At 34.6% G+C, this 16,642-nt stretch overlaps 1 protein-coding gene across 1 annotated transcript in view; it reads right to left on the bottom strand.

Moving 5' to 3' along the window:
* Window positions 1–16,642, bottom strand: part of LOC136033169 (spectrin alpha chain-like) — a gene marked incomplete at its 3' end in the record, with an annotated part of 117,795 nt that overhangs the window by 37,066 nt on the left and 64,087 nt on the right. Inside the window, 3 exon segments of the mRNA XM_065713855.1 lie at window positions 2,737–2,964; window positions 4,167–4,334; window positions 6,037–6,264. Coding sequence (XP_065569927.1) covers window positions 2,737–2,964; window positions 4,167–4,334; window positions 6,037–6,264 — 624 coding nt within the window.

The following is a 16,642-nucleotide window of genomic DNA, read 5'->3' as shown; positions in this document are numbered from 1 at the left end:
TTATGATTTTAAGAAAATTCTTATTCCATTTCTGGAGTAAGCTTGCTTTTTAGATTGACGTCAGTGCGACTTTCCAATATCATTGCAACAACAACTATTATTGTCATCAAAATTAATGATATTTCCGAAATGGGCTTCACAGTCACTCATTCCGATATTCTCAGGATAAATATAAGTTTCGTATTTCCAGAAGAAGGATCTTGAGACCTCCGTTCTATAATTCTTCCATTATTGATCCCGTTGTGGCATTTTATGATACAGGAACATATTCTGAGAAAATCGAAATCAACGAATCCTCTGCTAATTCTACTTCCATCAAAGGTTAATACAAATGATGTGCCAATTGCTTCTAACAATAATAGCAGTAAAAATTAAACAAGGCAAAAAGTAAACATTCATTTGTAAAGCTGAAATATTTTTTTTTTATTTTAAAGTAAAAATTTCCTTGCACCATCAACAATGATGAAACGGCACTAAACCTGGTAATTTCCTTATAATATTATTTTCAGCTTCAATGTATTTTTTATACCTTCGCGTGAGTGTTTCAAGCGAGGGGTTGACAGGGATTACCTCAGCTGGAAGGATATTCCGGTTGGTGACGGATCATCGGGCAAAACTCGTTTTTAGGTATTCCTGAAGTGGTGTACCCTGCGCGAAGTAGTAATAACTCCTCTTATAGTAGCCTCTCGAAGTAGCATTTGTTAAAGACCGACACAGCTGCCACGTGAAAACTAGCTTGGATCGATTGCGGAGGGTGGACATCCGGGTATCAAGAAGTTGCTGACTGATTTTGAGCACGTTGGAGAGGAGCGATACTTCTTTTTGGACCATCGATAAATAGACAGCATGCATATACATTCATGAGTCTGATTCGAGCAGTGAAAAGACGTCAGATAGAACCTATCATCGGGACTCATCAGGGAGGAGATATTTGCACCTCAGGATAACTCCTAGCTTCCTGGAGTAACAGGATTTCACTTTGCTGAGCCGTGATATTTGAGTCCAGGTGATATCATAGGAAAAGTGTACTCCAAGAAGGCGTACTAAATCTAATGATTTTATTTCGTCTCCTTTGAAGACAAAACCAGGATGCGCCTTCACATTTCGCGCTTTCAAAATAAGAAGCTCATTTGTCTTTGATGCAATGAAGCTGACAAACCATGTATCCATCCACATGTCAATTTTCTTCAAGTTGGTCTGAAGTTTTATTGAGTTCACTGGGATCATCATCCTTTCCTACGAAGATCGTCGTCGTCGTATCATTGGCAAAATGGATCCCAAAAATAATTCCTTGGAGTACTCCTACAAACACTGAACGTTCTTTTGCAATAAAACCGTCAAGAACAACTCGAAATGGACCTTAACAAAGAAAGTCAACCAACACCTCAAATAGCCTACCGAAGACATCATAGATCCTTACTTTACTTAAAAACCCTCCTTGCCATGCGCATTCCGAAACCTTTACAATATCAAAGAAGAGAAGACGAACATTACGTCTCTGGGACAAGAGCTCAAGCCACTCCCAAAATACACAATAAGACAGTGTACCTTAGAACATCTTCCACGAAAACCGTTTTGTGCGTCAGCCAAAAGCCAATGTGACTCAGTGTACTGATAAGAAGACTTATTTATAACACTCTCATGGTTTCAGGAATGTAGCTGATATAAAGCATTTTCTTCCACTGAAGAAGGAGGTAGGAGGAAACGCAAATTCGGGGGCATACCAATGAAGAATGCGATTGGGGACTGCATCAGGACCTTAAGCTTACTTACTTACTTATTTGTAGCAGGACTCAAGCATCTCAGCTCCTCCTGGCGTCCAGTAGCTTCGTCATTGTGGTAAGCCAAGAGTCTGGATCATTCGTAAGTAACTCAATCAATTCGAGCCAGGACGTTTCGTAGAAATACATTTAACCGCGCAGGTCTCCACTCCCAGATAGCATCCTCCGCGCTTTGGCCTAACTAAAAGTGGCATAGGCGATTCCGGCTGTTTTCACCTAACTACCACGATGAGAAAACCGCAGTCGGATTTCTCCAATGTCTGACTAGGGACGGAAGACTAGACTAGCCTCATGGGGGAACCACACCATCAGAACCATCAGGACCATCCTGTCTATCTAAATCCAACCTAGTTCACAGGAGATTTAGTCAGGGATTAAATCTCCTGACCTAAAGCTAAAAGACCTGAGGGTGTGGTGAAATCTACCTGACAGAACATTGTAAATACCTTCCAACTGGTTGCGTTTACAATAGTGGTTTTTGCGGACGTTTGCGAGGAAAATGTGGAGGGGAATTCCGCATCATCAAACTAAGGAAACTTTGAAAACACTTTTTCAATAGCACATACTTTTTCCAGGCCAGAATACGGCACCACTCCTTCGACATGAAGCGATCAAAGTGAAGAAAGTTTAAATGACAGTAAAGCTTTTTGACACCATCCACCTCCATCTTGCACATATTCCTAAACACAATCCCCGTCTGAATCAGATTAGGCTAGATTACATTTTTTTTTATTATGGTAGCTTTTGCCGAGTGAATATTTTTCTGTTAATCCTAGGAAATATTTCCGCTTAGAAACCATGGAACATTGGTAAAAAAAAGTCCTTGAAAACAACAAGTGTCAACAGTTATCTCCCCTGATAATTCATAATATTTACAGGCTGAATCCCTTTTTAACAGTGTTTTAAACTATTCATTATTCTCTAGGAGTGCTTCTAGTAACAATTTGATACAAACCTTATTTTTGATCCATTGAGCCAATTCTGCAGCTTCTCGGACAAGTACATAGGCCTTACACGTTTCAGACAACTTTCTTTGTCTCTCCTTAGCCAATGCCATAAGTGACTGATATTGAGCTTCAATTTGAAGTTGTCTGGCTCCAATGGAGTTCTGTTCAGCCAAAGCTTGTTGAGAAGCGGTCAAACCAGCTTCCATTCTCTTGACATAGGCAGCAGGGACAAAGCCCTTAGAAAAAAAAAAAAGTTGAATTTAATAGATAAATTCGAATTCTAAACAACACACTGCAATATAACTAAATTAAGTAAAGACGAAATAATAATTAGATTCCAAAGACAAGTTTTAACCCCTTTAAGAAGTTTCAACCATGATGACTAGATGCTTGCTGTAGCTAGGACTAGAGTCTTAGTAAATGGCAGGGGGGCTCTTGGGTTGTGGACAGTAATAAAAACTGGGACGACAAAAATAATTTATTGACTAAACAAAATTTCCCCCGAAGCACAGACTTAAAGCAACTAAAGTTTGGAGTACCAAGCTTACAGAAACACCATGTAGGCATTCTTGCGCAGGCATACATACGCAGCGGTTTTTCCCCCGTTTTGCTTTACTGATTAGTTGTGAAAACTATTTTTCTACCGAAAGATGACCAATACTATGTTACAACCAAAAATAAAAGAAACAAAAGTGATCTGGAGATTATAGAGGTACTATCAACCTAAACGTCAGATAAATAATTGTAAATTAAGGTTGAATCTAAGTACATTTTTTGCTTTTCTTCGTTTTCGACCAGGCAGCCATTAAATCCTCTCTCCTTTTTTCATTTACCCTTGTTAATTCTAGTTCGTACAGTTTTGCTTCTAACACGAGAAAAATGAAATTACCGATTTTGTTAAGCTAGTTTTAATTTTCTTTACTTCTTTTTCATTTCAATAGGCTGCTAAGGGGGACGCTACGTGTTTTGGCCTAGGTGTTTAGCCGAACATTGACAACGAATGACAAATTATCACTAAACGGAGGCATATAACGTTTTGCTCCTTAAATCTAAAAGTAGTATAGTCTTAAAAGATTGAAATCAGGGTGTGCCTATATTAGGAAAAAGCCCTTTTTGGGGGTATTTAATTCCAATCTCTCCAGTTACGCTTCCATAAAATGAAAATTTTATCCAGTTTTTAGCGTCTTGTTTACAACCACTCTCGAAAAGTGCAGAAAAGTTTTAGAAAGAGTAATTAATACATAAATTAAATAATAAATTAATCAATCAAAATATTTAACGTTAAACAATTAAACGTTACACAACTTATTCTTATCTTTGTGTCTTCCACCTTATGTTGCCGAAAAATTTCACTTTTACAATGGAATACATTCCAAAGAGAAGTCAGACTGAAGTTAATACCGTGAAAAGAATGAGAAACTGAAAAAGATAGTGTTACCTGTCTATCATTCACTTCAACTTTCCACCAATCTTTGTTGTTGGAATTAAGGAGAGTGAGGACATCGCCTTTTTTCATTGAAACTTCTCGAGGTGATTTTTCTGTATAATCATAAAGGGCTACAACGCATTCTTTGCCAGTGATTTCAGCCACAGGAGTTTCTTGTTGCTGTAAAGCACAAAATGCACGAGTTATTAATTAATATATAATTATTCAAACATTCAAATGCTTTTATAAATATTCGTTGGGTCAGAAATATACTAGAAATCTGGATTTTTCAACCAAAAAGTGTTTTGGGGGTCCTAAAGACATCAGTTTCATAGCAAAACAATACTATGCCAATGTACAATCAACAACATTTTTTTTATCTCGCGGGATATATGATGTAGACGTATAATCTTGGCACCCAACTTGATTTTAAGGAATTGGTTTAAGCCAACAGAAATACTTTTTTATAGCAAAAACAAAATACTTTTATTGACCAATGAATTATTCTTCGGGAAAATTACTCTAAAATATAATTCAAGGCACATGAGTGTATGAAGACATAGTTTGTACGCAACAAAAGGATCAAAACGTATATTAAAGAAAACTGTATTATATTTTTTTTACTAAGCAATCAGATTGCATGCTAGAGATCCTCACTAAACCTCGCTTAAAACTTTTTTGCTATATTTGAATTTTTTGGTTAGTCAACAACGTTTTAGCAAATACTTGAAACAGAAACGTCCGTTCGAAGAAGGTCAGAAATCAGCAATTGACGGTAAAACTAAAATCAATCGCTTTGTTCAAAAGTCAAAGAGTGTATCTAGTAATCTGCAATTTTATGAAAGAAAAATATAGGGTTTGAATTTTTCTTTTTTTTTGGTGATAGTTTTTTTTTGTGATTTAGGATTCAATCTTATTATTTTTTGTATCAGTCTTATCTGCAACAAGAGCAATATCAAGCCTTTCTTAGCTGCAGCTGTAACTGGAGGAGGGGGGGGGGGAGACAGACTTTTCTCTGATTTAATGCTTTTTAACGATTTACTGCATTCAAATCAGTTTAAATATTTCTAAGTGTTTTATTTAAAGGTTTAAATGTTTTAAAATAAGTTAAACGCAAGTTTAAAGTGAGGAGAAATTGCTAGTAAAAATTGTTCGCTGATGAAAAAATATGCTTTGGAGATTATTGTGTTCGAATATGAGAAATTATAAATGACTGATTTAGTTTTAACTTGATTTGAAATATGCTCACGCATTACTCAAACACTCTAATTGAGTGGTGTGAAATTGTAGAATAGATGCCACATGCGGTTACGTTTAAGTAAAAGCCCACGTATGGAAGAGGAAAGGGAGGATTTAGGATGAAACTGGACTAATACTGGTCCAGAAAAATCCCTCCCTCCCCCTCGTAGATCAAAATGCGGCTAAAGTGCGATTTTTTTTGTATTTTGTGAATCGAATCAAAAATACATAGTAGAGACTGTACTGATCAAATGGTAATTCACGAGGTTTTCATAAAAAAACAGATTTCAGAAAAAATCTGAACACCTTTTTATAAAATAATATTGAAAAAGTGTCAACCCATGCATAAAATTTGGCGCAATAGATACAAGCTAATTGGTTTTTTATCACTTTTATGAGTGAATACTTGTAAAATAAAGATCTACCAAATCCCTTGAAGATTAAGTTGTAACATTAAAGGAAGATCTGAATCAACTAGAGCTGAAGAGAATCCAGCTTTTCTCTTTTAAACCCACAGATTTAAGCAGATTTATACTCTCCACAGAGTTATATCATTTTAATAAGGCCTTGAGGCTCAGCAATAGACTTCGAGAACAGGCAGAATTAAATGTTATTACGATCTTCTATCCGTGCGAAGTCTTACCCTGCATTGCTCAGCCTGCTCTCGTAGTGCTTGTATTGTGGAACTAAAAGCCTCCTGGTCACACATTAGAGCCTCATGCTTCTTCAACAACGCTTCGGAGCCGTCTTCGTCTTTACCGTAGTCGACGTTTCCCACAATTGGCTCCTTTTCTCTCATCCATGACTCTGCCTCGTTTGCATCAGCAAAGTACTGATGAGCTTGCAATGAGTCTTCAAGGTCTTGCTTTCTCTGGAAATTATAACAAAGGATATGTTATAATATATAAAATCACTATAAATATAAATAAATATAAATAAATAAATAATATATATATATATATATATATATATATATATATATATATATATATATATACATACAATAATAAAAAATATATGATATAATTAGGTTTGCGTGACCTTATCCTGAGGTCTGGCATAATGCTGCTGTCTAACCCTGCTCACCGTGACGTTTTACCCCCAGAAGCACCGACAGTCAGCCGTTCGAAACAGAAGCCAAAACTTGTGGCAGTGCGTGCTCGGACAAACTGCTACCAAAACTCTCTTGTCTCTTTTTATGTCAATATATATTATTGCATAATAACATGTTTTGTATTTCAACGTCAAATTAGCCATTTGAGCTACGATTGATGTTTAATTAAACCCTTTTCTTGTTCTCCCTCCCCCCTCTCTCTCTCTCGCTAATAAATGATAATAAAAGTCTCAAATTTAAATATTGAATTAAACTGCAAATCTCTTTTCCTATTCTATTCTCTCTTGAGAAATTGTATCCTTCAAAATAGAACGGGGTAGACTTATCAGGTAGTCACATTGCTTTACACATCCACTTAATTTTATCGCTTAAAAGCAGATATAGATTCCCCTCTCCCACCAAAACAGTTGTTAAACACTCAAAAAATGAGTGTTAAAAAGACGAATAAAAATTTCTAAGTGACTCCAATGTATTTTCAAAAGTTGTAAGTGGAAACACTCAAAATATACTGACCTAAAACCACTATCTAGAGCAGTGGTTCCCAACCAGTTTTGGGCATTTCGAAAATTCTGATGCCTCTTCATGAAATTTAAATTTTCTTATTCAAAATTTTACATGTATTCACCTGAAAGAAGCTTAAAAGGTCATTAACTCACTATTATTCTTTGGGTCGTCCTCTGGGCATATTCTATACTATTGTCCATATCATTCTATATTACATATTCTATATTATTGTCTGAATACAGCATCTTTTATAGCGAATAACGTTATTACCTTTATTATCTTTTTTTTATAAGGCTCTAAAGCAGAGTCACACGGAAGGTGCTTATCGGTGAGCCCACGTCCCACGTTGGGAGTAACGGATCTAGAGCATTCAAAAGGCGAATAAAACTTCGAAGAGAAACTACCGTACTTTTAAAAATTATACGTAGAAATTATTAAGATCATTATCTAAAATATTTAATTAGCGTGAAAATATACTCTGTGAAATTTGTGCAAAAAAAACAAAACAAAAAAACTAAATTTCAGCAAAAACTTCATAGCCCAATTTTAAGCTAGTGATATTATGAAATTGGTCAAAAATAGTCACAGAAAAACTGGTCCCACTTTTTCCAACAGCCCCAGTTGCTGTATGTCACAATTTACAATTGTATGTCATATCATACAATTTATCTTAGAATAGTTATGAATTGACACAGTCCCTAGCAAGGGTTTTTCGTCTTTAATTTTTTTTTTTTTTGGAAGGCTACCAAGAAAGATTGAAAGTTTTCTTCGGTAGCAGTGGTAGTGATTTTTTCTTCTTTTTTGCGTATTTAAAAATATGATTTTTCTATCAAGATTTCAAAACATTTTTTAATCCTTTTAGTAGTCATCAGTACCATCTTCGCATCATTTTGCTTAGCGTAAATGCAAACTTCAACCTTTGATATTTACATTTATGACATTTCTTATTTCCATGTCATATTTCCTTAAATAAATCCTGGTATTTTTTATTCGTTATTAAGGAATTTTGGTTTCTCAAAATTCATGAAAACATTTAAATGATTGCCATTTTTTAGTATCTGAATTTTCAAAATTGTCTTTTAAAACTAAAGGGCATTATAAACAGGGTTATATTAGTTGTGTAATTAAAGCATCCCAGTTCCATGGTGGGGTGATCAGATCATTAAAGACCACTTAGTCATAATAGAGATGATGATGAAATCTCGTACTAAGCATTGAAAACACTGGGAGAGGTCTACATTTAAATACGCAAATCGCTCAAATTTACGCTGTACAAAACTCCAGAACAACCCGGTTCTTCGTTAGTTTCTTTCATTTTGGCGCGAGATAAGACAAAGACAAGTGACAGAATAGATGGGAAATACACAATTTAGGCAATATATTTGCACATTAGGGGGGGGGGGTATTTGGAGAGTCTGAATAACGGGAAACTATTCTCAGTTCATAATATGTAGAATACTAGAACCTAAAACATTTACATGTAGACCCGTAATAATCTAACCCCCCCCCCGCCCCTAATGTACCAATATTTAGCCAAAATTTGTTTCTAAAATAACAAAGAAGCTAACGAAGAAACCGGTTTGTTCTCGAATTTTGCGCATCGTAAACTTGAGTGAGTGGCGTATAATACAAAAGTACATGGAGAGACAGCCGGATTTCCCGGTATTATTTAAAACGATCAGAAACTAAACTAAAAAAGAAACAGGTTTCTTTCAACTGAAACTAATGAGTAACGTAACATTAAAACTGAAAACGAACAGGAATTATTACGTATATGAAAAGGTTTGCATCCTCCTCAAGGACTCGCTCTTTACGCTAAAGATTTTTTTTAGATTCTAAAACAAAGCTTATTATTCTATTTAAACGGCCATTGTGTAACAGGAATCGTTCTAAAAGAATCAGGACAAAAAAGTTAAAACTTTAGATATTTAGTAGGGGTATTTCACGGGGGGGGGGGGGGTTAAACACCTAGAACCGAAAATTCACTGCTGTGGGTGAGCTTAAACAATTATGTCCAACAACCAGGATGATCTATAAAATTATCTTTAACTAGAAAACTAGTGAACATGTTCTCATTCTCATGAAATCTTACCTGAAGAGCCTTTTCTTTTAATTGGTTCCATAGATCAGCAAGCTGCCCAACACGCAGCTGTATTTCTTCAGCAGCAAAATGCCTCTCATCCACCATTTCTTGTCCTGATTGACAAACAGCAACAATTCTCGATTCGTGATTATTTATTTCGGCCATCACCGCCTACAAAATACCTCATTTATCAAATACAGTAAAGACTAAGAAAATTAAAACATAGGCAGTACACTCATTTTAATAGGCTGGAGGGCACACGGAAACCGCTCCAAATTAGTTAGAATCAAAATTGAAAAGAAATCAATCCATAAAATAAAGCTCAAAGTCTTATCCTCATAATGTCACATAATCGACAATAAAAAGAATAAGATTAAAAGAAAAAACAACAAGAAAATATAAGTGAAAATTGCAATTAAAAAAGCACAGCTAAAGCTGGGTAATAAAGGAGAGGTCAAACTGTCTACTCCCAAAGTTTCCAACCTGAAATCTAAACAATCATTACAGTATGGGATCAAGTTCGCTTCGTTTTCGTAGGGATCCAAATAAAATATCCCATCAGTACGGCAACAAGTGGCACCATCTCAGTATGGACTGTAAAGTGAACTGTTTGTTCAAAATGATCCTTTTTTAAATCGACCCAAAGTAAATCGAACATGACTTGCCATATGTGTGGGGGGAGTTTTTATTTGTTTATATGGAAACATGACTTAGAAACTCCATTTACCCCATAGCAAAAAAAAAATATTGTCATTAATTGGCGTATTCATGCATACACACGGGTTAAAAATGTCTTCAATTACCCCCCCCCCCCCCAACCAAAAAAAAAAAAAAATCAATTTCCTGATTGATTGTAATTAGTTGTTCCTTCACATTGAGAAAATGAGTTTTCATCTGTTTCAGAGGAATTAGCATACAATTTCCCACAATGTGTGTAACTTAGTGATGCAAATATATAACTTACTAAACGATATATTCCCTTAACAATCACAGTTTTCTTTTGTATGCAAGAACAGTAATCCTAAGATAGGTCCATCTTTTCCATTCTCCTTTTCATCATTTTCAGGGTAGAGGTTTCTCGTTTATGACATGAAATTGTTCGTCCTTTCGCTCCACAAAATGAGGCCATATATATTGAAATCACTTGTGGCATGAAATTACACGCCCTTTCACAACACAAAATGAGGCCATAGATATTGAATTCGTTTGTGACATGACATTGTACGCCCTTTCTCAGCACAAAATGAGACCATGCATATTGAAATTATTTGATTTATTGGTAAGGCGATGACACTGGATGGAAAGACTGAACCGAATCCTGGTATAGGAGGGACACAGTCGTTTTACAATCAGCAAATTGGCCATTTCTCCACCCACTCAAGCCAAGGGTGAGACTAAAAAAATCCGATATTATATAATGTCTAGCCGTTATCACACTCCCAAAGCCAGATTACCACAGAAATGATTGGGAGCAACCATCTTTAAATATTTCTAGCTCGAAGTCTACATATTTATTATCCCATATTTATTTAGATGTAAAAAATGGCCATTTCATTAAGCTGCAAAATTATTTTTTACCGATTTTTCCAAATTGAAACCTTTTGTCAGAATATACAACGGAAGATATTTTTAACGCAAAGTCGAATTTGGCTCAAGCAATTCAAAAAAAAAAGAAAAAGATAATGAATTATTACTTAAATAGCAAGTTAGTTATTGCTTCAAAGGATGAAGATTGTCAACTATTAGCCAGAAAAAGAGAGGGAAAGGAAAATTTACAAGCGTAGTTAATATAAAGAGAGGGAAAGGAAAATTTACAAGCGTAGTTACTATAAAGATAGGGAAAAGAAAATTTATACTGGAGGGATTATAAGGGAAAATATAAAGAGAGGGAAATGAATATTTATAAGCGTAGTTTATATATCTACTCAATTAGAAAAAGTGAAGGGTCCTACAAAGCAGGTTTTCAAAATTGATTTTTCTGCTCTTTTATTTATCATATTCAACCACGACTTATTTTATGTTTCACTAAATTTCATTTCCCCTTTGTCGACATAATCTTAAACCTAAATCATAAGAACGACAACTTAATTTTTTTTAAGGGGGGAGGGGCAGAATAAAAATTGAATTATTGTTATAATTTAATATTTCTGACAGATAGTCTACATTAAACGTCAACAATAAAAATAACTGATTTTCACATAACTATACATTGAATTAAGTTAACTTGATGTTATGTAACAAGGACAAACACCTACTAATTTAACTCGATCGGACTATTTGTCTTGGCTTTTTCTATAATTAGCTATGGCTTGATGACCACAACTACTTGATTTTAAGTTTTGATTTTTAAAATTTTGAATTGAAATCAAGTAGTTTAGGCATCAAGCCATGGCTAAATGTAGAAAAAGCCTAGACAGATAGTCCGATTGAGTGAGAGGCAAATCTGGCATAAGTCCTAATTAGGATTGTATAAAAATGATAGAACTAAGGGATGAAAGAATTGTATTGATTTTGGGTTGATGCGTGACGGACAATGTTCACTGGACTTGTATGCAAAATCTGGGACTGAATTTGCTTGGACTCACAGGCGACAAGTGAAACCTAGGCCTAATGGGCATATCAAGCAATCGTCTTAACAGATATTAACGAAGCATTTATAAATTTCTTTTACCTGATGTTTCTTAATAAGGTTCTGCACACCAATCAAATCACGGCCTCTATTGGTCGATGCTGCAATTGGTTCTTTCTCACGTACCCAAGACAACTCGTCCTCAACATCTCTCATAAGATGATGCAATTTCAGCGACTCTTGAAGTCGATGATGACGTACGGAAATTGGTTTCTGAAGAGCTTCATACCGGCTAACTACAGCAGACTTTAAAAATATAAATAAACAAGGTAAGTAAGTAGTAACACAAAATAAATAGCGTAAAAAAATAAATAAAAACCATCAATTTTGACGGCAGATAGTTTCTGAACGTAGAAAGGATCAAAACATCTCTAGGTAACTCCTAAAACTTCAAAAAAAAAAAAAAAAACAACCTCAAACTTTTGGGTGGACCATAAAATAGTACTACTACAATTTTTTCCAGTATGCAACAGAGAATTCAAGAAATCTTATCTTCCGACTTGCACGTGTTAAGTAAAAACCCCCTTCCCCTCCACACACTTCTTCAAAATTCTTCATTTTATCATGATTAACAAGCGTCCATTAAGAAACCCCCTGAAGTAAAAGAATAGAGTTCACCAAAAACCTAAAAAGCTGTCTGTAATCTTTTACGAAACCTTTATAATAAGACTCTAGTATTTTAAGTGCTATTAGGATAAAGGACTATCCACAAGGAGGTCGTTAAGTACACACTTTACATATGAGTTTCGGCGAAATACAGTCTAAAGCCCACTCAAAGCATGTTGGGTTTCCGTTTAGTGTGAAATTTTTAAGTAGCGAAAGTAGTCTACAACATACTTGAAAATCAAAGCTCGGTTTTTCCTTAGAAATCCGCAATAGAATGGGAATTTCTTTAAAAGGGGTTTTCTATTAGAAATAAAACGCATCTTGCTGTTAACAACCTGATCTGTTTTAGAGATGGATGGCTCTAAAACTAATAGTAATAGAAATTCAGACATGAAAATTTTACGGACACAGTGGCATAACTCCGGTTACGTTCTAAAACAATATGGATTCACTTTTCTTTTCTGTAGAATATATACGTTTACAGATCTATACTAGCTTCCTAAAAAATAGTTTATTCGGAAGTGCGTGTTCCGTCTAAGATTTATTAAATCACAGAAATACAAATTTAACTAAATGTAGAAAATGAAAAAGTAATATTTATATTGTAAAAAGAAGAAAATACGTAAGCAACCAATAATTTCAGTTAATTATAATTTTAACTGTAACAACAACAGAATCCCTGTTGATGAAACAAAATATCTAGTTTTATCATCAAAAACTATGGTGACAATAAAACCTAAAAGGGAAAGAAATGACTTTAAATATGAGTAGGACTGCCCCAATTTTTGGCACCCTCTTAAAAAAACCTCCCAAGAAGTTCAAATTTCCTTTAAATCCTTTCTTACAGCCACTTTATATCCCATTCGGGGACAACCTGATTTTCATTGTACTCTACATGAATGATTGAAAAGGACGATTTTTGGCAATATATCATCCTTCATCCGCAAAACGTGTCCTAGCCAACCTAACCTTTTGCTCACTAAAAGCTCTTGTATCGGTTAGTCCACACATCGCTCAGCCAATAATAACTGCTATAGGCAGTGTATTTTGGCGAAATACGATGCCACCAATAATTGCTGCTAAATCAAAACGGGCAGGTCAGTCCTTCTGGACACATTAAGCATCCATTCTCTCCCCTCTCTTATGAGGGACAAATGTCACCTACCTAAGCCAATTCGAAGCTAATGACTGTTCTCTGGTTGAGAAACAATAGACAAAAACAATTCTCCTGAATAAATGAAGTTCTTATATTATTCGAAAAGACAAGACTCTTCTATAAGGAAAATCAAATAAAAATGCACTATCTCAAAATATCACATCCGAGCGGGTGTGGTATTATAATATACCCCAAGGGTCCTACATTGTTTTGATTTTCCATGTGTAGAGCCAACAAGCCATTGAGCCCTGAGGCTCAACTCAGAGTCCCCTTGTAATCGTAATAATAGTAACAGTAATAGTATAGTAATAGTAATAGTAGTAACATCTGGTGAGGCTTGAGTCAATATTACTTCACTTTCAATGATACCAAACATAAATGTTTATTATATAGAGGACTTCAGAAAAAAAAATTCTAAAAAAAAACAAAAAAAACAGGAATATATAAATTCAAGGGCTGCTACAAACCTGCTTTGTAAGAATGGCATTTGCATCAAAGTGACCACTGCGAATGAAATCATCAGCTTGTGTTCTGATGGCGTCAACTCGGTCTTGATGCGACGAAATGTCTGCCTCCAAAAGAGCATGCTTCTTCTGAAGATTTTGGACGCTTGTCAAGTCCTAAAAATTGTATTCTTTTGAGATAAAACAAAATCGTAATTAGATTTAGAACTTAAAAATAATACATTATGATCCTGGATTATCATATGGTAATTTCAAATGACAACTTTATACCATCTGTACAGACCAATTCTCTTCGAAGTAATAATACTGCTAAGATATAGTTTTCATCATGGTCACGGCAGCAACTGCAACCTAGTTAAGAACGAACTCACGCTTCAAGTAAGCGACAACTTAACAAAAAAAAACTTTAAAACACTCAGGTGAGGAGGAATTGCCATTTGGAGCTGACTCAGCAATGGTAACTATTATCCTGCCTAATCTTAATAGTGAAAGCTTACCATGAGAAAAAATTTATGGGAATGTCAAAAATATAGCCTAAAAACCATTGAAACTTTGTTGGATCAAAATGAAGCTGTACCATTGGAATCAGCATGGCTGAAAATCCCATATGGGGTAATTACAATCCTCCACCTTGAATAACAAGGAAGATCACCTTTTCGATGGGAAGCATGGGTGTGCCATACATTTTCTTAGTTTTCAAAGGATTATCGTACCAAACTAATGGTGGTAGAGGGTTTTGAGGGCATTCATCAGAAAATAATTTATCGTATGTAATGCCTTTTTTAAGCAACACAAGATAAGGTTAAAAAAGATGCAGCTTTTGACAAAACTGCATCTTCGATATATGATATTTTTATTTCCTTTTTAGGTACTATGTGATATTTGAGTGACTCTGTTTCCCCATTTCCTGAAATGCTGTCATATTCCTGGAAATGTCGTCAGAAACCGGTTTTCAGAGAATTTTTCGAATTATAAATTAATAAAAAGAAAAGAAAAAAATAGATTGACTTTGCCATTCAAAAAACATCGTTAAACATATTTCACTAAAGCCAATTGTTTACCAACAACAAACAAAATTTACCAACAAGCTTGTACTTTTTAAATTCAAGTCTAATACGATACAATTTTTGACAAAAACTAAATTTTTTGGCTGCACAACCATTAATGGCTATGTGGTTTCTTCTTTACAAGGTTACTGCTAAGAAAAGCAGGATATATTTTTAGTATAATAATAATGATAACAGAAATATTAAATAAAATTAAAGTAGATATTACATGGAACAAGCCTCAAGAGTAAAAAAGATTAATAGCAAGTATAAAAGGCTCATATATTCCTTTTGTAGCTGAATTTCTCTTCAAAAGCAAAGCATATCCGGAACCAGCTCAATTAATTATTCTAGTGACTATAAGAATTTGAAATCAGTCAGCTGCTGGTTAAACCTTGTATGGAAATATCGGATATATATCATACGAAAAATATAATATATATTTGAAATATATGGTGAAACCTATATTCTATGAAGATATATATTTTATATGACAAAATAAATAATGAAAACCTATACTTACATATAAAATAAAGCGTGTGTGTCCGTAAACCAGAAAATCAACCAAAATAAAAAGTTGAATCGTGAAAACGTATTCAGAAAACTTCATGTATCACGAGAATGAAGGCTGATTATTATCATTTGAAACATAAAGACTAAAAAAAGCCATATATAATGGGAAAATAAACATAAACAATTTCATCATTTCATTGCACTTGGAATGAATTCATCTGGAATGAATTCATTGGTAATAAATTTACCGAGTTTGTCTTTTTATCAGTATGTAGCACTACGCAGAATAGTTTTTGGATGTTTATATTCGATTGCCCTAGTGATTTCGAATTACTACTTTTTGTAATTTTGAATAATTTGTAATTCCTTTTGAGATGGAAAGAAAATTTAGTTAATAGCAAGTATTATTCTAATCCCTGATATAGGTTTGTGAACAGCGAAAGATTTTCGTGCATTCTTAGGCTGAAAATTATATATAACTGTTAAGCAACACTATCAGTTTAATTGCTATTCTAAAACGAAAAAAAGTTAGCTATTAGGAGCTAGTGTAACTATTACTACTAGTACTAAAAAATAACAACAGCACCAAACACTACTGCACGCTGCTCCAGCACCGCCCTATCTATTCAGAGCTCCAGCCTTTGTCCCATTCCATTAAATTCCAATTTCTTTTAAGCCCTTCTTGTGGCTTACTCCCCTACCGTTAGGAGATACCCTACTCTTCGTTTAGCCCTAGCCTAGTTATCAAAAATTTCTTTCATTAACCCTAGAAAATATGATTAAATCATTTTTGTCGTACAGTCTTTTTTTTTACTGTCAGTAAAACAAGTTACCTAAAACTATCCCAAAACAATGCCTTTTTAAAAACTTCAACTATAAAAAAAATTTAAAAATGAAAACTTTAAAAGTTTATACCCAATGGCATGTCCAGGATTTTTGTCCGGGAAAGGGAATGGTTTACACATAAATGAAGAATTTTTTTGTTTATTTTTATTACGTTTTTACAAGCCAAACAAATTTTAGGGGGAAGGGGGTTAAACTTAGACCTCCTCTCCCTGGGCACAGCCTTTCCTACACCAGCACTAATTTGTTTGCAAGAATTTTCCATCACTGTTATTTGGTCTTTACATCGGA

This window comes from Artemia franciscana, chromosome 1, assembly GCF_032884065.1.
Source record: "Artemia franciscana chromosome 1, ASM3288406v1, whole genome shotgun sequence".
Lineage (NCBI taxonomy): Eukaryota > Metazoa > Arthropoda > Branchiopoda > Anostraca > Artemiidae > Artemia > Artemia franciscana.
The sequence above is the reverse complement of the archived record's forward strand: the minus strand, read 5'-3'. Positions and strand labels throughout refer to the sequence as shown.